Source organism: Zalophus californianus, chromosome 15 (assembly GCF_009762305.2).
Source record: "Zalophus californianus isolate mZalCal1 chromosome 15, mZalCal1.pri.v2, whole genome shotgun sequence".
Classification (NCBI taxonomy): Eukaryota; Metazoa; Chordata; class Mammalia; order Carnivora; family Otariidae; genus Zalophus; species Zalophus californianus.
In genome coordinates, this window is record NC_045609.1 from 14,220,382 (window position 1) to 14,248,227 (window position 27,846).

At 48.6% G+C, this 27,846-nt stretch overlaps 1 protein-coding gene across 3 annotated transcripts in view; it reads right to left on the reverse strand.

Annotated features, from left to right (window-relative positions):
• Positions 1–27,846, reverse strand: part of SLC35F3 (solute carrier family 35 member F3) — a 400,491-nt gene that overhangs the window by 101,826 nt on the left and 270,819 nt on the right. For 2 of the 3 annotated variants that reach the window (XR_003520338.1, XM_027596283.1), the window contains exon 3: positions 1,771–2,095. Coding sequence is in view for 2 of the 3 variants with exons in the window: in XM_027596283.1 (XP_027452084.1) it covers positions 1,771–2,095 (325 nt within the window). In the remaining variant the exon portion in view is untranslated. Of the gene's footprint in view, positions 1–1,770; positions 2,096–16,920; positions 17,217–27,846 lie in introns of those variants that run through there. The other variant, XM_027596284.1, reaches the window with a different exon arrangement.

Below are 27,846 nucleotides of genomic sequence, written 5' to 3' on the forward strand. Positions count from 1 at the left end.
CTCAGGGAAGGCCTCGTTTCAGCACGCAAGGGAGAAGGGAGCAGGGAAACCCTTGTCACCTTCTCTGCCAGTGATTCCCTCTCAAGAAAGGCCACAGCAGCTCACTTTGAGCTCTTTGTTAAGAAGAAGGACCTCAATATTCTAGGCAGTTTAAAGAAAGGCAAACTTCTAATCACAAACTATGCTCAGAGCTACACGACTGTTAAGTACATTGTTTACTGAGTATCTGTTCTTGTCTGTGACCAAAAGCAGACCATTATTTTCCTCTTGCCCTGAGGACAATCGTGGGCCCTAGCAAAGTTTCTAAACCTGTCTGCTTTTGGCTGCTCTTCAGGAGAGATGTATTAAGTGCCTCTTTGGCAATTTCTGGCGGGTCCATAAGCCACTGGTTTAATTTAATATTGAGAATGCCCCAGGCCTGGGCCCTGGTTCTGGGCTCCAGGCTCCTTACTCCTGCCCCAGACCTTGTCCCCAGATTTTGCTCTGAATCCTTTCCACTAAGGGGACGTGTGAGGCTGCCTTGTGACTCAGTCCGTGTACCATCGGAGCCCCTTCCTCTAGAATCAGTGGTCTGACTTACAACAAAGGAGCCAGTCCAAATTCTCTCTGAACCGTACAAAAGCTGGGCACCTCACACCTCCACCTGTAACTTTACAGGGACATCTAATGGTAGGTTCCCATAGAAAGATCCTGATGCGAGTCTAGACCTCCATTCCCCAAACTCTTTGCTCCTTGTTTTTACTTATCTCGTGACTTTTGGGGGCAACTTCAGAACAGGGCTGAAGCTTGAAGCAGATGGTACGGGGGGGCGTGGGGCATGTGCCTGGTGAGGTGGGGTGAAGTGGGAAAGAAGACAGTGGTAAAGGAGTGAAGAACCTTCAACTTTCAATTTTTTTTCCCACCTCTGGGGCTGACCAAAGCTAAGCTCTCAGGGCCCACCTGGTCACCTTGGCCAGCATTCTTTCCTGTTTTTTTTTTTTTCTGAGTAGTTCTGATTTGGGCCAGCAGGAAGCCCTCGACACAGCCCACAGAGGGCCTCCAATTACGGCAACCATGAGATCCCGCAACTGGCCTAGGATGAGGACTCAAGGTCAAGACCAACGATTTGATTTCCGAGGAGGGCTGGGGGTACCCTGCTCTCTATTGAGCTGGAGGGCTTGTCAGGGTTTCTGGCTTCTTTGTGAAAGGGCGGTCATACCAGTGGACTCCATATGAGAAAGCAGAGTCAACAACGATTCAGAAGCTGCTCAGAAGCTGCTTCGATTTTGAGAGCCACACTGCCGGGTAATCAGACCCATGCAATCACATCACCAAAGGTGGAAATGTCTTGGGTTAGAAGGAGAATGAGTAATCAATTTTTTGCAGCGAACATCTCCATGAGGGAAGGTAAGCTGCAGGAAGCAGCCATGTCACCTGGCTCCATGGACTCGCGTTGCTCACCCCAGCCTGAGGAGGGGTAACGGAGTTACAGAGTTGTCCCCATTCTACCCTTTCTGGGGACCTACCACAGGCTCTCTCTAGAAGATGCAGCCTTTTGTTTCGTATGAAGGAGTTCTTAGGGCGGAAGACACAGGGAGCAGGTGTTCACCACCCCGGGGAGGCGGGGAGAGAATCCCGATCCTGGCCCCGCTCAGACAGCAGGGGACTCTGGGACCTCTCACCACTGTTCCCACCGGCCCGACACAGTGCCAGCTTCCGGGACAGCCCGGCGGCACCAGCACTCAGGAGAGCAGCCCAGGGCTCGGGGCCTGCCGTCCGTGAGCTGCCTACCTGTATCTCTGCCTCACAGACTGCTTCTCCTCCGACTTGCAGATGTGGCCCACGTAGTACAAGGGGAAGAACAGAAAGTTCCAGTTGGTGGCAAACCACGTCAGGGTGAAAGGAGCATCGAACTTCCTGAAGGTCAGCTTGGCGAGCTGCGTGGAGCCTGCCCAGGAGGAGCACACGCACAGCACCACCGCCACGCCCCAGAACATCTTCTTGAGCTGCGCCCGGGAGCATCTCCAGCAGTGGGGGCTCGTTCTGCCGCCGGCCTCCGCCCCAGCCGGCGCCTGGGCCTCCGCCGGGCCCGGGGAGTCCCGGGGGCGCTCCTCCCCTGGGGGGAAGAGAAGGGCTTGGTTACCTGGGGGGCCTGCACACCTCCCCCTCACCGTCCCAGACCAAGGTGCGGGCAGGATCCAGGAGGCACCTGACCCCACTGTCGCTGTCACGGCCAGCCACCCTGCGGGGTGGGGGGGGGGGGTGAGGGGCTGTGGAGGCAGCTTTCTGAAACAAAACTTAAACGGAAGCCATTTTTCACTGGTCTTGTTATCTTCTGGGATCCTGACCCTCACAGTGTGGCCCCTGGGCTGACAGCAAGGGCACCCAACCCCCAGCTTGCTGGAAACGGGGCGTCTCAGGCTCCACCCCTGAAGCCCAGGAGCCGAAGCTGCATTTCAACAGGTGATCTGTGTGCACGTCAGTGTTTGGGAAACACTTGTCCAACACACACAGGCTGAAATCTTTCTGCCCTGGTCTGTGCCCGCTCACGTGTCCTGCTGTGCCCACAGGGCCGAGGGCATGCCAGGGGCTGGCGATGCCTGCATGAGAAGGTCATAGGCCCTGACCTCTAAAAGCTCCCGGGACCCTGCAAGAAGCTCCTCCGGCCTGTTACTTAAAGGCACAGATGCCGAGATGCTCATCTTATTTTGCATGCCTAGCAAAAAGAGACTTTTCTCTCTCCTCTCTTTATCTGCCCCATCTTCCTGATGATGGCCCTCAGTTGCACTTCGAAGTGTTACTTAAAAACCACAGCCTCTGGCAGCAGCCACCGTGGAAGGCCTCAGACATTCCATTCTAAGCCACGTGACTTCTGGAAACCAGGCCACAGCCCGCAGCGTTCCCACAGCCCGCGAGGGGCTGAAAAGACCTTATTTTCCACTGTTTGGTTTTCATTCATGATTGTGTGCATGTCAGTCAGCTGGAAAATTTAAACAGAGCTGTACCTCGCATAGGGTGTAACCACGGACAGATGCAAACCTCCAGGAGATAGCGTACTTGCCTTTCTTCCGTTCAGCCTGGCACTTGGCGGAAGGGGGGCGCCCAGTGCTAAAAGGTGGTCTCCACCATGGGGGTACAGGAGATAGTGCAAAATACACCGGGGTCGCATATACTCTGTATATTTTGTTTAATGACATTAAACCAAGCTTTGTGTGTCACACTTTCTAAAACATAATAAATCCATGAGGCAAAATCCTGAAAGTAGCCTCTTATACAGATGTTAGCTAATCCTATGATGAACGGCCAGCCCCGGCTGTATCTGTTTTAGCCAAAGGTAATCCCAAGCCTTATGTGACTAGTGAGGGAGAGATCACGTCCTTTACTAGCCCCAATCCTACTTGACCCCATCTATATTGTGCTTCCTTACCCGCTTTATTAACATTTAATGTCCCTCTTCCTCTTTCTTCTCATGTGAGTATATAGGACAGCCAGAAAGCGTTTGGAAAATCAAATGCATAACCACCCTCTGAGCTTCCAGTGAATTGTGTGTTTCTGCCATGGCATGGAGGGGAGGGAGAGACACAGAAGGGCAAAAGCAAGGCAGAGTCCCATCCTTCTGTGTTACACCCTCCCACCAGGATGTCTGGACGTTCGTTCCCAGCGAATCCCCACAACTTAAGGCAAATTCAGTTTCAGATGGAAGCATGCACATTTCAATTTATACACCAATTACCTGACATCGTGGGTGAGCCCTGCAACCTTTCATTACTGGGATAATTTCCAAGCAGTGCTGGGGGTGATCTCTCAACTATCATCACCACTATCAAAAACTCATAGGGAAATGAAAAAAAAAATCTGCGGAAAAAGAAAATACAGTTTCCCATGACTAACTTCCTACTGAAGACGGACTCTGGAGAAGGGTGAGTAAATTCAGGCTTGCGGCTTGTTTTCTTCATTTAGTTCTTCATTGTGGCAAATACGGTTTTAAAACTTAATGAAGTAATGACAGGTGCTGTGTCCTGGTATGATCACAGAGAAAGTCACCAAATCATGTGATGTTGTGTGAAAATGCTCCCATAGGTTTGGAATAAAGAAGTCAAACTCCTAACTTTGTCACCCTTTCAGATCATTTAACCAAGGGAATATTTAATAATATACAAGCAATACAAAGACATTCAAAACTAAAATCTACACTACTCTTTAAAAATCACAACAATGCTTCCCAACATGTTAACAGGCATTATAAGCAAAAAGGATTCCATGATCAAAAAAATTTGGAAAATACTAGGTAGATCAGAGCCAGGTTCCTTTGCTTTAGGAATATTCAGGGCTAATGGACATTGTGAATTTCCATAGCTATAGAATGTGTGTTTCCCATATTATTATTATTATTATTATTATTTTTAAAGACTTATTTATTTGAGAGAGAGCACATGCACATGCATGCACGAGTTGGGGAGGGGCAAAGGGGGAGGGGAGAGAATCTCAAGCAGACTCCGCACTGAGTGCAGAGCCTGATGTGGGGCTCGATCTCATGACCGTGAGGTCATGACCTGAGCTAAGATCAAGAGCTGGCCGCCTAACCAACTGAGCCACCCAGGCGCCCTTGTTTCCCATATTATTTAAATGTAACACCTGTGGTAGGAATGGTGCCCCTTGGAACACACTTTGGGAAACACTGGGATAGACCCACAAAGAATCCTAGGCATCCAACCCGAATTCATCGCAAACTTTCCGTTTCACTGTACTGAGCTTCTTATGATAACAATAATTATTTATCAATTTCATTACCTCATTCATTCCTAATACTTCTGTCAGAGTAGACCTACTTCCCATAAACTAAAAATATTCTTTGTAAGTAGTTTACAAAAGTAATGAAGAGCATAACTAATAAGGAATTCATGCTAATCTGAGTACCCAGAGATAATACTGTTGAGATTTTTCCAGCATTTTTCCTAGTCTTTTGTGTCTTCGCACCATACACACACACACACACACACACACACACACACACACAGCAAAACTGGGATCATATTATATTTCATCCAGCATTCATTTAACCGAATGCATAATGGCACAGACTTCCTAAGTCTCAAAAGGCTCCATACAGCATGACGTATTGTAGGAACATCTCAGTTAGCTAGGGAACTGCCATGAAGCATCCGCCCTGTGCCAAGAGCTCTGGACAGTCAATAAAATAAATATAAAGCATGATTACTGTTCTTCAGGAACTTACAGCCCATCCGGGAGTGACAAAACAGACCTATGAAAGCATTACAGAACAATTATGTGCAAAACAGATTTTGGCTGTAATGGAAATCCTGAACAGAGCATGACCGGTGTGGGCTGTGATAACAGTGAAAAGAACCAGATGAAACAGAAGCCTGGCCTGGGTCTTGAAAAGACAGAAAGGCTCTCAGTAAAAAGGGGAGCAAAGTTCAGGGTCAGGAATACACATGCTCTGCTGAGGGGCAGTGAGCAAGGCAGCAGGATCGGAGAGCCCACTGGGACACCCAATCTTGCCTTGGTCAGATGTTCAGGCCAAAGGGACCAGAGAAAATTCAGATGTTAGTCCTACGTTAGTACGTGCCCCAGTGTCTATAACAAACAGCTACAGTGAATTAAGGAATAACTATAGAGTGGTATAATAAGTTTGGTTTGCAGGCGCACTCATTCTCCACTATTCGAAAAGCAGCAAATGCATCCCATGTCATGGACCATTCTCAGGGTCATTTTCTTTTTTTTTTTTTAAAGATTTTATTTATTTATTTGAGAGAGAAAATGAGATAGAGAGAGAGCATGAGAGGGGAGAGGGTCAGAGGGAGAAGCAGACTCCCCGCTGAGCAGGGAGCCCGATGCGGGACTCGATCCCGGGACTCCAGGATCATGACCTGAGCCGAAGGCAGTCGCTTAACCAACTGAGCCACCCAGGCGCCCTCTCAGGGTCATTTTCAATGCACTGTTCAATTTATGCTCAGGTTTCAGAGAGGAGGAATTACAATGGGGGGGGGCACTATCACTTTATCAAAAGCCTCTCAAATCTTCAAGTGCAGGAAACTTTCGCTGACATTCCTTCCCATCCCAAACTGTAAGTCAAGCGATTCCTCTGCATTTGGTTTCCCTCCTTCAGTATATATAACAGCTCAAAGAGGCAGTGCAGACTGCTTCAAAGAAATCAGTGCTGGATTAGCCTCATGCTGTTTCCTGTCCCAGCTCCTTTGACCATTATTATACGACTAGGGATGCTATTTATGTCACCCTTCCCTCTCTAACACCCCTTCCCTCTCACTGCCCCTCTACTGATGATCTTGTGCCTTCCATCCTAACCTTGCACTTGAGCCAACAGTTCGGGGAGCAATGCAAAGTAGATTATACACTCTGACCCAGTGGTCGTACATGCTATAATGGTGGAGCCAAGCATCTCCTTTTGGTTATGCCACTTAATTCATTCAGCAGCACTGGGGGATGAGTGGGCTCTTCTCTGTTCTGTTGCCCGAGTTGCTTCCACCGGCCACTGTAGAAAAAGGTGTGTGTGTGTTGGAGGAGTGTTCTCTTGTACACAACGTGTACTCCATGGCATGGTGAAATGTAACCCTATCCATGCGTGAACTTCCATCCTGAGCTCTGATCTCCGAGAGAGGCAATGTATTGACACCATGCATCAGTCCTATGACCTGCAAAATCACACTCAGTGCTTGGTCTCCTACCAGCGCTTAGAAAGCTTTCATAATCTCGGGTCAAGTACAAGCAGCTCCTAGAGACCGGGTCTGCTCAGGACAAGGAAACTCCAGGTCCTGATGGGTAAGCTGGAGGTCTGGTTTAGCAACCACCTCATTCTGAGATCAAGGCAAGTCCTTTGTCTCATGAATTGTCCACTGCTTTCCCCTGAGAAAATGATGAATTGGGGTTTTTTTGTGTTTATTCAGTGAAAGTCCATTTCTATAATGAGAAAGCAAGAAAAACTAGAAAAGCATTCACTCTTAAAGTTCCCATAAAATGGCTCTTCCAAACTTCCAGGAGAAGACTAACTTTTTTTTTGAGGTCCCCTGAGAATAAGTGGATCATTGGTGACTCTCTCTATGAAAAAGCATCTGGGAAGTTTGTGCTTAGAAAGTGCCCAAGTCATGTCTTAGGGGTAAGAGACCCAGAGCTAGGATCAAAGGCCCATTGGCCGGCACGGTCCCAGCTTCCCAGAAGCAAAGGTGATTCCCTTGTACAGAGACCAGGAGGGGGCAGCCCCCGATGACATCTCTATCAATGAGACCTATACAGCCATTTTTTATAGCTTTTTTGAGGCATACATTTCATAACCATAAAATTCACTTGTTTTAGGAGTACAATTCACGATTTTCATTAAATTTGCAGAACTGTGAAACGATCACCACTATCCAGTCTTAGAACATTTCCATCGCACCAACATGAGTCCTGATGCCCACCTTCTGTCACTACCTACTCCCACCCCCAACCCCAGGCAGCCGAAAAGCTGCTATCTCCACAGATCCGCCTATTCTGGGTATTTCATATGTGACTTCTGCATCTGGCTTCTTTCATTTACCACAATGTCTTTGGGGTTCATCCATGTTGCACCATGTGGCAACAGTTCATGGCCGGGGAGTATTCCATTGTTTGGATATTCTTACACTGTGTTTCTCCATTCGTCAGCTGATGGGCATGCACATCATTTCCCCTTTTTGGCTACTGTGAATAATGCTGCTGTGAACGCTGACATAAAATTCTCTGTATGGCTTATGCTTTCGTTTCTCTTGGGTGGACTAGCTATGTTTTGGGGTTGCTTATTCCACTAATATTTATTGACACCTGCTGTGAGGCACAAAGCGGCCAAGTGGCTATGTGCCCACGTTTTAGAGGGGTCGGTACCTCTAGCTCCGTCCAAACAGGACACGGTGGAGAGCTGCTCCGGGAACGGGAGCCTCCTCTCTGTTCTTCGTGGACTTTCCAGGGGGAGAGGGCCTGCAGTTCCCATTTATCGATCACTGATACATACACCAGTTCAGGGCCGGGCCACCCAACTAAATAGCTTTTGTAAAATGAAGAGCTTAGAAGAAAGCTTTTGTTTATGGCCGTTTGCAAGTGTAATTCATCTCCTAAAAATGCACTTCTGCTTTTATCCGATATCCTCTTTAAATACTTGCCCAGTGAGTTTACATGTGACTGTGCATTTTGTTTTGTTTTTTTAAGTAGTGGTTTGGAGAAGAAGGAAGAGGCTGTCCTGTGTAGAAGGCCACTACAGGGACTGCATGTCCCAAAGCAATCCCCATTTCTCATTTCCTGACCCGTTATGCCCACCTGAACGTGCCAGACCATCTGTTTGGACTTCTGGGTTTGGGGTCAGAAAATACTCCCATTATTCGGACATGGCTGAGGCCCCAGTCATGCTCCTGACTGGCACTGGGCACAGGCAAAGAACAGAATCCATAGGTAATTAAAGTTGGAGGTTGGGGTGCCTGGGTGGCTTAGTTGGTTAAGCGTCTGCCTTCGGCTCAGGTCATGATCCCAGGGTCCTGGGATCGAGCCCCACATCACGCTCTCTCTCTCTCTCTCTCAAATAAATATATATATTTTTTAAGATTGTATTTATTTGACAGAGTGAGAGAGCACAAGCAGGAGGGGGAGCGTTGATGTAGGCTCATGGTGCTCAACACCCCAGTCAGAAGTGTGGATCACTAAAAGTGGACCTCATGTTTCCAGAAGACAGACCCTGTTTTTAAACTTGGAAGAGCCTGACTGGGTGTGGGACTCTGGGCCGGGACTCAGCACCCGGGAATGGAGGTTATGATGGACTGGCCGTTTGTATCCTCCCCACCAAATTCATACACTGCAGCCCAAACCCCCAGTGTGGCTGCCTTTGGAGATGGAGCCTCTAAGAAGGTAATGAAGGTCAAAGGAGGTCGTAAGGGCGGGATGCTGATCTGATAGGGTGTGGCCTTATAGGAAGAGCTAGCCCAGAGCTCATTCTCATGCTGTCCCTGGGTGCACATGGGCCACGTGAGGACACAGTCAGGGGGTGGCCATCTACAAGCCAGGAACCAAATCTGCCAACACCCTGATCTTGGACTTCCAGCCTCCAGAACCAAGAAAATCAGTGTTTGCTGCCAAAGTCACCCAGCCTGTGGTACTTAGTTACGGCAGCCGGAGCTGAGGAACCTGGGGACATCCCCACAGTGGGCGCTGTGCTTGCGGGGGTGTGACGCACAGACCGTGAGCGCCACCGTGCACGATGTGGGGACGAGCTGCGGATGACAGAGTATGTATTTTGATGAACTTTGAGGAGGAGAAATTTCTGCCCTGCTTACTAGATTTTAAATATTAGGTACTAGCTCATGTGCACCTCCTGAGCATTGCATTGCTTGCATCTTCGTTGGAAAGTGAGTCCCCAAGGCAGTTTGCAGAAGACGGAGCACACAGCAGCTGCAAAGTTGTTTTTAAAACCTGAATTCTTTCCCAGGTGTGGATACAGAATTGGGAGGTGAATGGAGGCTGCTTTTTGGGGGGTGGAGTGGGGTGGTGGGAGGCTTCTCCCCGATCCCCCCGAAGCCCTCCCCTGTGGCAGTTGGCTAGCTGGACTGAATCAGGCCTAAGTCTGGCCGGCTGCCCCTGCCATCTCTCCGTGTCAGTAAAGACATCTCAGACATGCGGACCCCATGTGCACCCCGCTCCCCATTTCCTTGGAGGTCCCCACGTGATTCCCAAGTGTCCCAACAATGCCACCTTGTGCAGCGGATTTACAATAATCCTGGCGCGTACACAGCCGCAGGCGAATGTGACATGTGGGAAAATGTCTGGCTGGAGGTAAGGTTTAAATGAAGCCGTGTGTGCCCCGGGGGAAGGAAGGTCGATGGTCGCCAGGGGAGGGGAGCAAGGGCTGTGTGTGAGCCAGCTTGCCGGCATCCAGTTTGAATCTGCATGCCCTGCCAGGCGCCGCGCGCGCAGCCCCCGCGAACCTCACCATCTGCACGCCTGTACACACAGCAGGTGTCACCGCATGCAGACCGGTGGTATTCTGGGGCCGCCAATGACCCGCGTGCGCACACACACACACACACACGCGCGCGCACACACACACACACACACACAGGCGAGCATGCACACACTCTCCGTTGCTGAGGCTTTTCCTTGGACTGGAGTTCAGGCTGGCGGGGCTCAGAGGGACAGCCACCGTTTTACGAGAGGGCAGACTGTAGGCAGGGGTGGCCCCTCGGGGCAGAATGCAGCTCTGCAGGAAGGAAGGGGTGCACCCTGGAGCCTTCTCCTGGGACAACAGGGCCGTATTTTAACTGGTGGTGTGGGAGCTCATTCAATTTATCTTGAAGAACGAAGCACCGTTTTCTGAAATAGCACCAACTTCTCAGCTTGGTCGGGCATAGGCAGGACTGAACGTGCTCCAACGAGGACAGAAAGTGGGGTCGGCCTTACGGTGTGAAACTCCTCCTCCGAGGCTTTATCTCGCACCTTCTGCATCAACAGAGGCTGACGTGGCTCAGCTAATCCCGAGCCCTGAGGCTTTTCTACAAAAACACCCAGCCTGCCCCGAGCAAAGCTTGGGCATTGCAGCTTCTCTCCGAGGTCTTCCTATACCTTTGCACCACCCTATCACCTGGGGGCCAGAAGTTCCCTCCTGCTGAAGATTCACGGGGCAAGTTGTACTCACGTGGCTGGGCTTTCCTCCTCATGTTGAAATAGCAAAGTCACCCCTGAAAGTACGTGCATCTGCATGAACACACCTACCCGCGCACACTCACACACACACACACACACACACACACACACACACACACACACACAGGCACGCACATACACATGCACAGGCCAAATCTCTTATTTGTCCCGGGTTCCATTTTCTCGGAGCTCTGCACTCTGAGGATAGCCAGGGAAGGGTTTTAATCAGATAAACCCATCTCTGCTAATGAGTAAGCTACTTAACAGACTCACAGAATGTTTCCTGTGAAAGGGCTGATACAAGATCTATTCCAATCCCCTATCTTTCCAGAGAAGAGAAGGCCGGGCTCTGAGAGGTGAGGCAACATGTCTGGCCTATTAATTAGCAAGTGGGGGAGCAGGAAAGGAGAGGTCAGGGTCCTGACCCTCACCCAGCGTTCTTCCCCACACATCTTCTCCCGAGTCACACAATGTCTTAACCAGTGAAAACGTATCACTTGCCAAAAAGGCTTTTTTAAAAAATTTTTTATTGTTATGTTAATCAACTTGCCAAAAAGGCTTTTAAGAGTTACATCTCTTCTTGGCTCTTCCAACACAGCTCTCCTGAACCTGTTCCCACCTCTGCAGGCCTCCAGTCCCCATCCATGATTTTAGGCAGATGATTCTACTTCCTACGTTACAAAGAAGATCAACGCCACCAGCTCAGGTCCCTGGCTTCCCTCCCTGACGCGTCCACATTTCTCTGTGTCTTCCCCTCCTATCCTTGCTCTTCTCATTGCTGTTCACGGCACCTCTGTTCCCTGAATTGCTCAGGCTTAACCTTCAGAGCCGTCTTTGAGGGCTTCCTTTCCAGCCCTCCGGCTGAAACTGTCTGTGAGACACTTGGGTATTTTTGATTCTATCCTAAATACCCTTTATTAAAAAGTATTTGTTGTGACTGTTGAAACAGACTTCTTGACCCATTTTGAACACCCAGCTATAGAAGACTGTCCAATTTTCTCAGACTTCGACGGTGCCTTTCCCTTTCCTGCCTGCTTCATTCTACTCTCCTGAGCCCAGCACTCAGGAGGGCTCCAAACCCCGGCCCCGTCCCTCCCCGCCCAGCTTCTGCAGCAACTGGAGCTCTGGCCCCAGCCGGCGGCTTCGCAGTACCAGCCTTTCCCGGCTCTGCACCTCCGTCTGTGGCCAGGAACACTGTGTTCGAACCTCCCGCCCGTGACAGCGGAAGCCACAGCACAGCCTCTTCCGCGCCGCCCTGCTCATGCTGAAGTCCAAGTCCAAAGAATGGATCGTCATCACCTGGATCTGGGTGAGGGGGAGGATTCTGAGGCCATATCCAGGCTCAGCGGGAAAGACTGTCATTAGACTGTGTCATTTTGGCAAAGCAGGGGGGAACAGGGGCATGAGAGCTGTGTGGTGACCATCTGCGACCCGGCCAGAAGTGAGCTCACCCCCTGCTGAAACACGCCATTTATTTTATGATCCTTTCATGGAATTTTTAAAAAAATTAGATTCCAACATGTAATTGTTCTTTATATGCATTTGTGACATTTCTCACTTGTTTGGAAGCTCTGTTGAGTCAAGGATTATAACTGACTCCCCCTGGCATCCTCAGTGATATCTGGTTCATCCTCAGTAATATCCAATTAGGTAACATATTTGTTCAATATACAAGTGACTTTTGTTATTGAGGTTTCAGGTCTCGGACAATCCAACCTGGGAAATAGTTTTGGGCACAGGAACACTTTGGCAGTATATTTTTCAAGACCCCTCTCAGACTGGACCAGCAGGGTTGGGTCTCCACTTACACGATCAAGGAGCATCCCAGGATGACAGCCCTACCCCATTAATAGAAACAAAGTAGCCACACCTACACTGGGGGTGGCTGAGGCAGGCTGACTGCCCCAGGAGCAGAATATCAACAACAGGGAGCCCCAGGGACGGTCCAGACCTCTACCTCCTATTGTAGTGGGAGCTCCAGTGAGCAAACGTTTCCTGAACGCTTACAGAGTGCCACGAGCAGATGTAATTCTCGCTGCTCTCCCAGTGAAATGCAATTGTATCGAGGTGTTGCAACATTTTGGAGCCAGGTAGATACTGACTTGGAGCCCAGCACCCTTGCTTTCCAACGGCATGACCTTGCATGACTGATTTCTCTGAAACTCAGCTTCCTTGTCTATAAACTGGGGTGACAATGCCTATCCTTCCTTTAGGAGAAACAGCAATAAGGTAGCGACCTCCCTAAACAAAGTGCCTGCAACTTGGCAGGCTCATCAGCAAAAAAACCGATTACTCTTATTAGTAAGAGGGACTGTAGGGTCAACACTCATTTCCATAGGAGAGAACGGGTTCCCCCGAGCTTCAATCATTTGCCAAAGTTACTTGGCTCAGCACGAGAGGCGGGCACTCACCCCATCCATCTAATTTCAAAGTCCTCTTCCCACCTGACTGCACGTTGCCGGCCTCTTGGGGAAATCTGTTATACTGTTCTCAACTACTAATTCCTACTGAATGTAACTGTACCGAATGTGAATTAGCTCGTTGTGAACACAGACGATCCCAGTAAATACTCCTTGACTAGACATGTGTTACTGATCGATATTCAGCATCTGAGTCCGATGGGAAAGAGAGACAAAAGATATGAGAACAAGATACGCTGTCAGACAGGACAGATGCCATCAACCTGGCTGGAAACCACTTTTCAAGCCTCAAGCCCTAACTGGGGCCCAGCTGCTCTCTCCTCAGGCTTCCTGGCCAAGCCTGTACACACACCATTCCTTCTGCCTGAAACAGCCTTCCCTCCCTTCTGTGCCTGACAAGTTTTCTCACTTCGGTTACAACACCTCTACCTCAGAAAGCTTCCTCCTCAGAGAGGCCTCCTCCTCCTCAGGAAAGTCTTCTCCTCAAGAAGGCCTCCTCCTCAGACGGGCCTCCTCCTGCTCAGGAAGGTCTTCTCCTCAAGAACTCCTCCTCCTCAGACGGGCCTCCTCCTGCTCAGGAAGGTCTTCTCCTCAAGAAGGCCTCCTCCTCAGACAGGCCTCCTCCTCCTCAGGAAAGTCTTCTCCTCAAGAAGGCCTCCTCCTCAGACGGGCCTCCTCCTCCTCAGGAAGGTCTTCTCCTCAAGAAGGCCTCCTCCTGCTCAGGAAAGTTTTCTCCTCAAGAAGGCCTCCTCCTCAGATGGGCCTCTTCCTCCTCAGGAAAGTCTTCTCCTCAAGAAGGCCTCCTCCTCAGACGGGCCTCCTCCTCCTCAGGAAAGTCTTCTCCTCAAGAAGGCCTCCTCCTCAGACGGGACTCCTCCTCCTCAGGAAGGTCTTCTCCTCAAGAAGCCTCCTCCTCAGACGGGCCTCCTCCTCCTCAGGAAAGTCTTCTCCTCAAGAAGGCCTCCTCCTCAGACAGGCTTCCTCCTGCTCAGGAAGGTCTTCTCCTCAAGAAGGCCTCCTCCTCAGGACTCCTCACGTTACTTAACAATCAGTGGCCCTGTGACACTCTGTTCTTAGCTTTGAACCAGAACTTCCTATCTTATACTAGAAAATTCATCGGTCTCCATGTCTCTTTTCCTCTAGACCAAAACTTCCTTAAGGGAATGAAGCTAATGTTGTTCGTTTTTGCATTTCTGGGGCCTCACTAAATGGGCAAGGGACATGGAGTAGGATGGAGCAGGGTTGGACAAGGTATTTGTTGAGTAAATGAAGTCATCTTGTTCATTTTTTTGTGTTGAAGTTCAAGTATCGCATTTTCTATTTTGGTTTTAGATGTACCGCATGCTGGGGCCTTCTCGCCTCCCCATAGAAGACACGCTCCAAAACCTAATAAATATTTCTTGCTGGCTGCGTTCCATCACTGTAGCCTGTCTGCGTTCCACACAGAAACAACCACAGTATGGGGACCACCTTGCCCTGTGCAACCAAGGCAAAACAAAATGATTCAGCACTTCCAGAGCAAGCACACGAGATGCAAATGTTTCAAAAATAGACCCAAAGCCAAACTGAACAAAAACACCAAGGAAAAAAAAAAAACACAAAAACAACAGGCAGAGAAAAAAGTGCTACACGTATATGCCCAGGCATGCGAAGGGCAGGTTTTATCCTGGAGTGAAGACTTCTGCTGACATACACTTAGGGATCCCATACGGAACGGGAACTGGGGGCTTTCTAGTATCACTGGAACTGTGCAGATGCTTCTAGATACTGTCCCCACACGTACTCCTGGAGAACAGCAAGATGGTTTGCTGAAGGCACAAGACAATCTGTGATGGGAGGACTGCCAGACATTTATTAAGCACCTACTGTGTGCCAGACAGGTGCTAGGTATTATCACTTAGCCTACCTCGCTGCATTCCCAAAAGTCAGCTGAGGTAGGTTGTTACTTCTGTTTTACAAGGGCTCAAAGCAGGTAACCGAGGCCCAGCCGTTACAGTTTACACAAGTCCAACGGTACAGGGGAAAGAGCAGTCTTGATCCCTGATCTCTCCGATTCTCCGTTAGATACGCTGTCCACTACCCACACACAGGTACGTGCAAGTGTTGGCTAAAAAACCAAGTTCGTGCCTTGCTAAGGTTGTCAGCGTGGACAGGAAGCTCAAGGCTCCTCTGACAGTAGCCCTACGGGAACTGGGGAAGGGTATCCCCATTTTTATTCCCTGAAGGTGACCCTGGGTCTGGCACGTCACCCGCTGCCTCCTGTGGTACCTCTGGGTCACAGCACCAAGCCTGGGTGACCTCACCATCCGTGCCCAGCCTGACTCCCAAGTGCAGCTCAGACCCGTCCTGCAAGATGGGCTGGGGATTACCAGGGGTGACACTGTTGTTGGGGAGCAGCACCGACCTGCCTTACTTAAAAGGTGGGCATGGGGTGACTTCCCACAAGGACCCCAGGAGTGAGTGGACACTTCCACGTTCCCTAAGGTAAATATATATCTAACCCTTCCTCTCCCCAACTTGCATGTACATCTGGGCGGTGTCCCCAAGAAGGCTTGGAAATGCAAACCCCCTCAGGAAAGTCGGCAGCTGCACTCAATTCAGGTGTAGATGACAGATACCAAGTCTCTCCCGAGATGGGGATGGGGGAGGGGAAGAAGAGACAGCTACACGAAGGAAAAAAAGAAAAAGCAACCTGCTATATACAGAAAATGATGAAAAAGGCAAGTATTTGCAGGTTAGTGCAGAAAAACGTTCTGAAAAGCATGGGCTGGGGATCAGAGGGCCCAGGTGCGGATGGGCTGCGTGTACCCAAGTGCCCTGCTAGCTTCTGTCTTATTCTTACTGATTCTGTCTCCCTGTAACAAACAAGAACTCCTGAGGGGATACAGGTCCTTGGAAGCTATCACACAGAGGTCTGGGTTCCAGGCTGTGGCCCCAGGGCATGGCAGAAGCTGGGCTTTCCCTTCCGCACTGGTTGCACTGGGCTCTGTTAGTTCAGGATAAGTGAGGGCCCGGAACCCACGGGGTCTGCCTTCCTCTTCCGACTGGCTGGTGGCCCCTTCCCAGCCTTCACTTGGCTAAACTGGCCAGCTCTACGGACACTGGTCAGTCCGCCTTCTGCTAGAAGCAGTTAAGCACTGAGGCTGGTCTCTCTCTGCATCCCCGCCCCCCCCCCCCCCCGGCCCCTCCAGAAAAGAAGGTCCCAGACCAGTAGAATGATAGCTGTGTCTGATTATGTGTCTATGTCTTTCCCCTGAGTCAGGGAAAGGACCTGTTTACAGGCTGCTGGTGGAGCTGGGCAGTCACATGGGTGGGCTGGTCGGCTTCAGGGGCAGGAGAGATGGCTGGGCTTGCTGCAGCATCTCCTGCCTCCAAGGGCTGAGCAACACCTCTGGTCTGCCTGGGGGTTGGGGTGGGAGTGGAGGGGATGCTCTAAACCCAGGGGATTCAAGTGGGGGGTGTGTGTGTGGTGGGAGGGGTGAAGGAGACCCCCCTCCTCCCCAGCCCCAGCTGGCAAGTGCCCCAGGACAGGACCGGCAGGAGCTCAGGCCACCGCTGCCCCTGTTGCTGCCAGATGCGCTGGGGGCCACGCAGGAAGGAGCCAGTGCTGTGTTCTGGCAGCGCGGGGACAGCCCCGCGGACCCTGCAGCGGCTCAGCCCGGCCCGGGAGCTACTGAGCTGCCAGTCCCCCGCAGGCAGCGGGCATCGGGGCGCTGCACTGCGGGCGACGCTTCCTGGGGAGCGCGGCGGCACCCACGGCCAGGCAGCCCGGGCAGGGTGGCGGCTCCCCCCTAAGCCCGGGCGCAGCGACCTCGCGCCAGCCCCCGCCGCCCCAGGCCGTTACCTTCCACTTTGGTGAGGGTAAGGACCGGACTGTTGCAGGCGCTGAGCGGGGCCACCCGGGCCGAGTGCTTCTTCATGATGAGCCGTCCGCCTGCAGGAGCGCCTCCGCCGATCGCCTACATCCTGGGGCCGGCCGGGGCGCGCCTCTCGGGTCCGGTCCCGGTGGCCTCCGCCGCGGAGGAGCGCGAGCGGCTGGCCGCTCAGGCCCTGCCCCCGGGGCTGCCGGCCGGGCTCCTGTCGCCGCCCGGCTCACTGCGGCGGCCGCCCCTCCGAGCACATCTTCCCTGGCCGCGCAGCCACTCCACACACGCGCCCAACAGCCTCCTGCCTGGAGGTTGCTGCAAACTCCAACGTCACGTACAAGTGCACTCCCCACGCCCACCCCACGGGCTCACCTGCTCCGCCCCCCGCCCTGGGACGCCCAGCCCCGCAGCCCGGGGCCCTCCCTCCCGGCCCTGTCCTGGTTGTGGCCTCGGGTCAGGGCGCCGGGGCCGGCCAGCGGCTCCCCGACTAGCCCTCTACCGCCACCAGCTCACGGGAGGGGAGACCCGAGAACTTAACCTCAGTGTTTCACGAGTTTAAAAAAGCCAGGCATCTGACTTCGGATTGAGAGCTGACTCTTCCCTGCACCAAGTCCTGAACTGTGGTTTACAGGAAGAAGTCGGAAAAAAAGCAAAGCTTCCCACCGCTTGCGTTTAACTTCTTTGAAAGAGTCTAGGAGCCCCATTATTTTGTCTGGCATCGGTGGACAACAATTTTGGGGGGGTAGAGAGCGGGGAAGAAGATGCAGAGTCCACAGAGCAATGTGGCAACAAGAAAAGCCAGGCTTGGAGATTTCTGTTCCTGCCCCCGTTGCCGGCGAGGCCCAACTCCCTGCGAGGTGGAGAAAATTTCATTTCGGCCCAGCTCCCAGGTTCGTGTCTCAGCAGCGGGTCTGGCACTTGCCTCTGCAGGCACTGGTCTCAGGGCTCCCACTCAGAACCAGCTGTAAGCTACTGGCCAATGATGCCTTTAAAAAAGCAGTGACACTCCTATTGCATCATCGGTTGGGATGAGCTTTATGGGACCACCGAGTCCCCAGGGCATTTACCCAACGATAATGCATCATTAATAAAGGGGTCCCACCACCGCCCTGCAGGTAGGATGCACAGGGCTTGGGCAGCCCCAGAAGCCCACAAAGCTTTATGGGCATCTTACTCACACGTGCCCAGGCATCAGTTTGGGTCCCAGCCTCCTCTGGGAAACTGAAGATTCAGTGGCCCTTCATGGTAGGTTTTGTTGTTATTGTTAAGTCCTTACCCAGAGTTTGAGAAGCTCCCGCTCTACCTAGTTTCCTGTCTCAAAGTTGATATTCTACTGTACAACGTAATTCTCGTCCCCCAGAAGGGTGACTTGGTGGAGTGGTAAAGGTAGAGAATGACCTTAGAGCAAGAGGTTCTGGTGATATCCACCTGTATACCCCCAGGTCTCTGGCGGAAGTGGCTCCTACAAGTTGTCCTGTTATTACTTGCCCTCTTGAAGGGCCACGATGGACAGGATGGCCCCTGAGTCTCCGAAAGGCGACGGCTTCTCAAGGTTGTGTCCTCATCACTGTAGCCAATCACTGCAGAGCCCTCTAGTGGTAGCCTCTACATTATATGCCTCTCACAAGGAACTTGACCTGCGACCCCTAGAGATGACACTCTTAAGTCAATTTTGTGGATTAGATTTGTAAAAATTAAGCACAAAGAAGCCTAAAGCAAAAGAATTCCATCTTATATAAAGAGGACCTTTTTAATAAACATAACATTCTTATGTGTTGTTTCACCAAGTTCATCAATCAACATTTATTAGATACACAGTAACTAAAACAGGTATCACAGACTAGCAGTACCTATTTGCTATCAAGTACCAAGTCAATTTGTTTTACAGATGCCATTTCATTACTTATTTACAAAAGCTCTGTGAGATCGTTGTTACCTTGTTTTATAGATGGGGAACCTGAGGCTGAGAGAGGTTACATAAAATGTCCCAGGTCATAGAGTGAGTAACTGTCCAAGCAGGAAAATCCCAGTCTGAACGAATCAAAAACCTGCCATGCTCTTCTCTTATGTTGTGGATGCAAAATGCAAACATTCCACTTAACTATTCCAATTCAGGTGGGAGATACTAGTCAAGTAACCCATAACCCATTTCCTGCCACTTGAATGTGGTTTTGATTGATTTCATCATGCTCTTGAACCTCCTGGAGTCTGGGTCTCCCCCAGCACTTTAAGTTAGCCTGTCCACATCCTACTGGGTTGCTCACAACAAAAGTGCCCAATAAATATTTATCTGTTTTTTATAGATCTGCTTTCTATTTATTGCAATGTCATGTATAAGTTAAATAGATGATTATTATTGTTAAATACTCCTGTCATTGACTTCACTCATTAAGTAATTATACCTAAACCTTTTTCCCCCTACAGGATAGCCCAGGACCTTCTGATACCTGAAAGGTCATCATCTTCTTGTGTCTGTCAACTTCTCCTTATCAAAGAGGAGGTACCAATTGTTATCTCAACTTCCCCCCCTTAATTTTAAGAACTGTGTGCTGTTTCTTGTTTTCTACACCCAACTCCATCAGCTCACACCTTGTGTTTCAACCAAAAAAATCTTACCCCCCCAAATATTCCCTATACTCCTTTTAAAAATAGGAGTTCCTCCTGCTTAACCATATGAGAAGTGATCCCGTCAGTGCACACCTTTGTTGGGAGTGAGTGTGGTGAGGCTGCATAGTTAAAAACTCACATGAAGAAAATTATCTAAGTATTCTAGAATGTTAACTGTATGCTGGTATATGAGCACACACTAGTATTTTGAGAATTCCAACAATTTAAAACCCTATGTTAGAGTGAGGCTACTATGGCCTATTTCAGGGATACCCAGAAAATCACACAAGTTCCCGACTTAAAAACTCAAATCTCAAATTACAAAAAAAAAGGTATTAATAATTCTTTCAATAAAGACAGAGACATGATCCCTGAATTATCAATGGAAACAACCCTGTATATGTAATGTCTAGGCAAGAGGATCGTTCATTTGGACCCTATTCCTCTTTGGAGAATGTTGGTGTGAGCTAATAACTCAAAGGTGTCATTGGGTATCTACCTGTCTTAAATTTAGTACTATAGGAATTTATCTGAAAGAGGAACTAGGGTGATTTTTTCAAGGTCATATTTATTAACATCATCTTCTAAAAATGTATGGGATAAATACCCAGGAGTGCAATTGCTGGGTCACAGGGTAGCTCTATTTTTAAATTTTTGAGGAACCTCCACACTGTTTTCCAAGGTGGTTGTACCAACTTGCATTCACACCCCCAGTGTAAGAAGGTTCCCCTTTCTCCACAACCTCTCCAACATTTGTTGTTTCTTTCCCTGCCCATTTTTGCCATTCTAACTGGTGTAAGGTGGTATCTCAATGTGGTTTTGATTTGAATTTCCCTGATGGCTAATGATGATGAACATTTTTTCATGTGTCTGTTAGCCATTTGTATGTCTTCTTCAGAGAAGAGTCTTTTCATATCTTCTGCCCATTTTTTGACTTGATTATTTGTTTTTTGGGTGTGGAGTTTGAGCTCTTTATAGATCTTGGATACCAGCCCTTTATCTGTAGTGTCATTTGCAAATATCTTCTCCCATTCTGTGGGTTGCCTCTTTGTTTTGTTGACTGTTTCCTTTGCTGTGCAGAAGCTTTTTATCTTGATGAAGTCCCAAAAGATGTAGTAAAAAGAAGGGCCGCATGCACCCCAATGTTCATAGCAGCAATGTCTGCAATAGCCAAACTGTGAAAAGAGCCGAGATGCCCTTCAGCAGATGAATGGATAAAGAAGACGTGGTCCATATATACAATGGAATATGACTCAGCCATCAGAAAGGATGAATACCCAACTTTTACATCAACATGGACGGGACTGGAGGAGATTATGTTAAGTGAAATAAGTCAAGCAGAGAAAGTCAATTATCATATGGTTTCACTTATTTGTGGAACATAAGGAATAGCCTGGAGGACATTAGGAGAAGGAAGGGAAAAATGCAGGGAGGGAAATCGGAGGGAGAGATGAACCATGAGAGACTATGGACTCTGAGAAACAAACAGGGTTTTAGAGGGGAGGGGGGTGGGGGGATGGGTTAGCCTGGTGATGGGTATTAAGGAGGGCACGTACTGCATGGAGCACTGGATGTTATACGAAAACAATGGATCGTGGATCACCACATCAAAAACTAATGATGTATTGTATGGTGACTAACATAACATAATAAAATTAAAAAAAAAGTAATGCAAAAAAATAAAATAAAAAAAATAAAAATGTATGGGACAGTGGTTTGCTCATCAAACCCAGTATTTCCTCAGCTTTACAGGACGTGGTATCTGCTCTGATAGAAGAATGTTCTTTGTTACTAACCCCACTCTATGGTTTGTTTTTCTCTTTTCATCGATGAGGTTGGGGTGGTGGGATATTTAATGGCAATCTGTGGTATTCTGGTATAGCAGGCTCATAAAGAGTCGGTGGGTTTTGTGTTCTTAGCATTATGGCCCAAACACTGAAGCAAGTTCACTAAATAGATACAGGGAGTAACAAGCCCATGATGCAGAACTCACATACCATGAGTATGGGTTTTATATTCCCTGACCTGCACAGCAGCCTCCCTGCCTGCCCCCCACTTCCCACTCACAAACCAAAGAGTAAGGAAGTGAAAGAAGAGTCCCAGATAAGAAAGGAGACAAATCAGCCAGTTTCTTGTATGACCAAGAGGCTAGATTTAAACTGAAACTCCAGGTGGGGGCCTAGCTATGGCCCTTCAGGAAGAGAGAGGCAGACAACCCAGGGATGAATCATCAGGAAGTGGGCAGCTCTACGGACCTGGCTGATTCCTCACTTTCTGGAGGCTTACTACTTTTCTTTCTGGTACTGGGCTCCCAAGCCTGGCTCTATATTCAGGCTCAACTTCCTTAAATAATTTGTGTTGCCCAAACAACTTGGACTGACTCATACTTCTGCTGTCCATGGTGATCATTGGCCTATCCTTTCTTCTGTAATGGTATGCATCTATACAGACACACTACACTGTTCCAAAAAGGTATCCACCCAATCCCCTTCGTGGGGTTAAGTAACACTCATGATTCTCTTGAGCCCAAGAGACATGACAGCCAATGCCAGCTTGAGTTTGAGCTCCAGCTCTGCCAAAAGAGTGGTCAACCTCGGTAGGTCACTCAGCCTATTCTGGCCTCAGTTTCCCAACTTGGGCACAAGACAGACCCCATTGGTAGTTTTCAAACTGTTTTTCCTAGTCTCTGTGCAAGTCAACGCCACTTTTATATGTTGGGGGTTCCGTGTTAGATTTAGTTTATTAAAAAGTTGCCACTGTACAAAGAAAGTTTTGAAAACCATTGACTGAACAATCTCCAAGGTCCCATTTGGCTTTAAAATTTGGGGTGTATGAAATTATCTTCCCAGATAAGACAGTTATCACTGCCTCCAAAGATCTTAAAAGAACCATATCCTTCATGAATATCTCAGTTAGTTAAATGGACTCGTTTTAAGTGGTTTTCTCACTTTTTTGACAGAAATATATTTACCTTTGTTAAAACTCATAGAGTTCCACACTAAAAAGGATGAATTGTACTGCTAATAATCTATCAATTTACAAATTGGTAAAAATATATTTTACATATACAAACACATATATAACTGATTTGAATATTTAATAAAATACTACCCTTACTGGGCATGAACACTCTATTCTATTCTATTCTATTCTGTTCCATTCCAATTTATCTTGTTCTGTTCTTTCATTGAAAAAAAAAATGCTGATTGTAATCAAGTAAGTTGGTTTTAGTATGGTTCACTCGTGGGTCATAAGGCATGTGGTTTGAAAAATACTATTAAAAATTATATTCTTTTTAAGTTATGTGGAGAGCTTTACTTAATCTCTTCAAAATAAATAATAAAAAATTTAAAATCCAGCTAAGGTTTTCAGTAGTCGGAAAACAGCCCACTTCAATTAATTTACCCTGAAATATTAACACTATTTCATAGTTCTTCACAGTATTCAATAGTAAGAATAACAAATTATTTTTGTGGTTACCAATGTTTAAAAATAATCACTTAAAGTAGTTCCAGGAACCAGAAATGGAGTTTTACCCAAATAAATCAGTCTGCAGCATTAGAAGCTTTCAAAGTGGAGCATGCATTGGTATTTCCAACAGGAGAGAAGATCTAATGATTGAAAGAAATTAACTCCATACATTGGGCAGCTCATTCCCCTGATCTGGCAGGAATAATTGATAACCTTTATCAATAACTCCGTGTGTAAGTTCAGGGAAACAAGAACCATTAGACAGATCACCTGATGGTCTTCCCCAGCTCACACGTTCCTTCTCCAGCAACGTGCGTCACCAGGACAAGCTCAGACTCATTAGGGTCCCACTAGGATTCTTCCTCTTTCGCTAGAGGTAAGGTCAAGATTGCTCTTGCAGACACAGCCAGGCACCTCTGTGACTGCTCCATGGTGACCAGACAACAGCTAGCTTTGTGGCCTTTCTGAGCCCAGAGTTAGGGTCATGATGAACAAAAAGAGAGGCATGGAGATGGGAATGGGATGTCTGGTCACTTCCTCTGTGGATCCTAGTCAGGAGCCTGTCCTGCATCCAGTGACAGACACCACGGGGTCGCCCTCTGCAGGACTGGGCCACGGCATGGGGGAATGGGGTGGAATGGTGGATGCTGAGAAAGGGCAGCTGCCCTGAGGGAGCGGCAGGGCCAGGAAGGAGACCAGGCGTAGGGCTGGGGCTCCCTTTCCTGGGACCTTCAGAGACCTACCTAGATGCCCATACAGATCATCAGTGTAGAGAAACTACAGGATGTCTGGTCCCCAGAAGATAAGAAATGATCATTCTCTTCCACTTTAGGAAATGAACAAGCCAGCTTCCACAGATCCCTTCCAACACCATGGATCAGTATGCAAAGGGGGTGCTGCTTATCAGTGGTTTCATGTGGGCACGTTGTTTAATCTCCCCATGTTCAACAGTTCATCCTCACAACAGAGATAATAGTAGCAGGCAACTTCCAGTGCTGTTGTGGATATTAGAAAAAGGAACACATGTGAACTACATGGAAGGGCACCTGGCCGAGAGGCAGCACTCAGAACAGGAGTCATTATTTCCAGGCTGTCCCACTAGGTTCTTTAATGGGGAGGGGGCATCTCTGGTTTGCTTTATCTTGGGTGCAAAGCACCATATATGGAGTATGTAGTAGGTGCTCAAAACCGGAAGCTTGGAAGGAAGGGAGGGAGGGAGGGAGGGAGGGAGGAAGGGAGGGAGGGAGGAAGGGAGGGAGGAAGGAAGCAAGCAAGGGGCATAGTCACGGGACCCAGAATTCTGGAGTTTTCTAGAACTGTCTGCTTCAGCCACCTCCCAGACTATGCCTTTGTGCCGCCATGGGAACAGCAGCGACAAAACCATGCTTGCCAACTCCCTTCTGCTCAGGGCTCTCCGCCCCTTGCTGGATTCATCTCAGAGGAAGTGCTTTGGAGACCAGGACACTGGACTCAAGGTGAGGAGAGAGATCTGATGCCATTTAGTTCAGAAATAGCTGCTTGCTGTGTTCCGGATGATTCATCGACCACAGCTGGACTCCGTCTGATTCCTCTGCTCTTCCTCCTCTGTGGAGTGGGAACTAGAATACTGACCTACATCAGATCCTTGTCAATGCCAGCAGCAAACTCCCTTGGCTGGTATTTGTTTCCAAGGGTGAATCAAGGGGATTGGCCATCAGACTGGCTTGAAAATGAGAATGTATGGGTTTGGGAAGGCGACTGCTCCATTCTTTAGTTCCTGAACGCAGGGCAGGCCAGGATAAGCAGACCAGGGTCACGTTCACTGAGAACAGAAGAGCCTCCAAGTTGGGTGGATCGAGTTTCCAAAGTCCTGATCTCTGGGAGCAGGGCCTCCTCTGGAGTCAGGGAGCACTTCGCACTTCTCTGAAGGCAGTGACCACCTCTGTCCTGCCCTAGAGCTTTTTATATACTTGCTTCAGCTTCCTGCTGGGCTGTAAGCCCTGGGAGTGAGGGACCTTGCCTACGAAGAGGGCCTCAATGAGCACTGTTGAATAGATGGATAGATGGATGGATGGGTGGGTGGATGGATGGAAAATCCCCAGGGCAGAAAGAAGCAGGAACTTGCCCGTGGTACAAGTGGACAAGATGCGAAATCGAGAGATGCAGATTCAGCAGGTCTGAGGAGGCAGGTACTGTCAGGATCAGCTTCCTGAACGAGCCCTGGCCATAGCCCCTTCGGGAGTCAGGGAAATCCCACCCATTTGTCAAAGGAGCTCCAGGCAGCCCAACCCCGCTCTGTGCGGGCAACCTCTGGGTACCCCACTCTTCACACCTACCCTGATCCCCACAGCTCCTTTCCTCTCCTGAGGACCTGGCTATTGTCCTTCATTCCCCAGTGAGGCTGGATCTAGGAAATAGCTGGGTCCTCCTGATGTCTGGCCTAGCTCAGTGCCTCCATATAATCTAAAAATCACCAGAAGCCTCCAAGGATCATGGAGACTATGTAATGCATTTCCTTGTAGGGGTGGTGCAGGGGGGTTACAGAGTGTCACGCAGGTGCCTGAAAACTACTTAACACACCTCCTACTTCCCAAATTTTCCCAGTCCCAGGGGCTTCCCATTCACACGGCACCCTCACCTTCTCCTTCCTCTACCCAGTATGGCCTCCTACGTGCCAGGCTCCAGGCTCACTGTCATCCCGGCCAAGCAGAACCTCCTGGGAAGCGTCTTCTGCTGATCTGACTGGAAAGGGGAAGCCCCCTGGCACGCCGGTGACTACAGCCTCCTCCCTGCTAGACTTGCTTCCCTGAAGTCTTGGTCCAGGCTCACTTTGCCCCTAAGGCGGAACTGTCCTCTGCGTTTCGCCGCACTCTGCTCCCCTATCCCAAAGAACAGACGAACCTGTCCTCGTTACTGGGTATGGTTCTTGGCCAAACTAGTGTCATTAGAAGCAGAGACCATTATCTCAGAGCACAGTTGACCAAGTCCCCATAACTCTGTGAACTCACTGGGTGAGAGTCAACACTTTGCACGTCAGGGCTTACCAGGTGACCCCTCTGGCCAAAAAATAGAAAAGGCTCCCAAGACCTAATTGGGTCTTCCCAAAAATAAACCTTGAGAATTGCCAATTTTCTTCCTTGTTTTGCACAAGACATTAGTTGACCTACACTGGGCATGTGTAGGCACGGGTGTTCGTATGAAACTGTAGTACTCATCAGAGGAAGGAGGGGCAGGACAAAGGGAGAGAGATTTATTCTACAATTTAATTGGATACGAAGAACACACTTCATTTTTTTTTCTTTTCTTTTTTCCAAAAGCAAACAAACAAAAATCCTGCTTAAGGCAAAGGCTGCTTTTTGCTGTAGGGCTCCAAGAGAAGGTCCCACAAATTGTGGACAAAAGCAAGAAGAAGCCAGAGGTCTGGAGGCCCACCCTGCTCCTGACTGAGGCAGTTAGTCATGCCTTTCCCCCAAAATTCTGGCTAGTGTAGGGCAAAGGGACAAGTCCCAAGAATTCTCTAAAGTTCTTGGTCAGGTTTGGAGGATTAAACACATGCATGATTTGGGACGCCTGGGTGGCTCAGTCGTTAAGCGTCTGCCTTCTGCTCAGGTCATGGTCCCAGGGTCCTGGGATCCAGTCCCACATCGGGCTCCTTGCTCAGTGAGAAGCCTGCTTCTCCCTCCCCCTCTGCTGCTCCCCCTGCTTGTGCTCTCTCTCTCTGACAAATAAATAAATAAAAATCTTAAAACAAACAAACACACACATGCATGATTTGTTCCCAAAATTCTCTTGCTGGTGTCAGAATATTTCTGTCTCATGGATTCCAAAACTACCTTATGACACTAGCTCCTTGTCACTTTGACAAAGATGAACTTGTCAGTGCTCCGGGGAGGCATCCGGGGCCATGTGACACCGAGTGACCAGCCGAGAGCATTTGTTGGTGAGACAACCAGGCTTGGTTGTCTGCTTATTTTCCAGTTTGATGGGAACCTTTTGAAATCATCTAGTCAAACTTTGTTTTGGGGATTCTTTGGTCAATCCCCATTTCGATGTTAAGATGATGATCTTTGGAAACTTCACATACTGCTGATGGAAGTAAAAATGATACACCCCTCTGAAAGTTGGCAATATATATCAAAATTCCGAAAAAGTACAAATCTTTATGGCCTATTACCTACTATTTCCATTTTTAGGAATTTTGCCAAGAAATAATCTGATGTGACCATAGATATACGGACAAAGACGTCCATCCAAATTTTACCGTGAGTAAATAAAAAATGAGAAACAACCAAAAGGTTCAACAACGGGGAAATGGAAAATAAAGTTTGGTGTATTTACACAAAAGAGTAAAATGCAGCCGATAAAAAAAAGCTTTCGATAAATGCTAAGAAGAGAAAACGAGGCATGTATTTTATGTCCAATATGATTTTTACATATATTACATATTCGTTTTATACATAGGCCATATCATTCACATATATACACACATACATATGTATACATAACATATAGTCAGCCAAAACCTAAACAGGCTACCTTTTTTTTTTTTTTCTAACTACCACAAAAATACTGATTCATTTACTTTCTCCTTGAGACTTCTTTAAAGAAGTTTATCTACTTTTAGAAATTCAGTTCAGTAGTAGATGGGGTTGAGACCAATAATGATGCCTGAGAATAGTTTACAGGGTCTAAAAGGTGTCTCTTGTAAGCAGATACAAATGCTAATAAAATGGGAAAAGCCTTCATGTACAGATATGTATCAAATAATGCTGCAACTGTTTTTTTTTCTCTTAAAATATTTTTTCCTCTTAAAATATTTAGACAATTTCTATTCTTCTTATATAAAA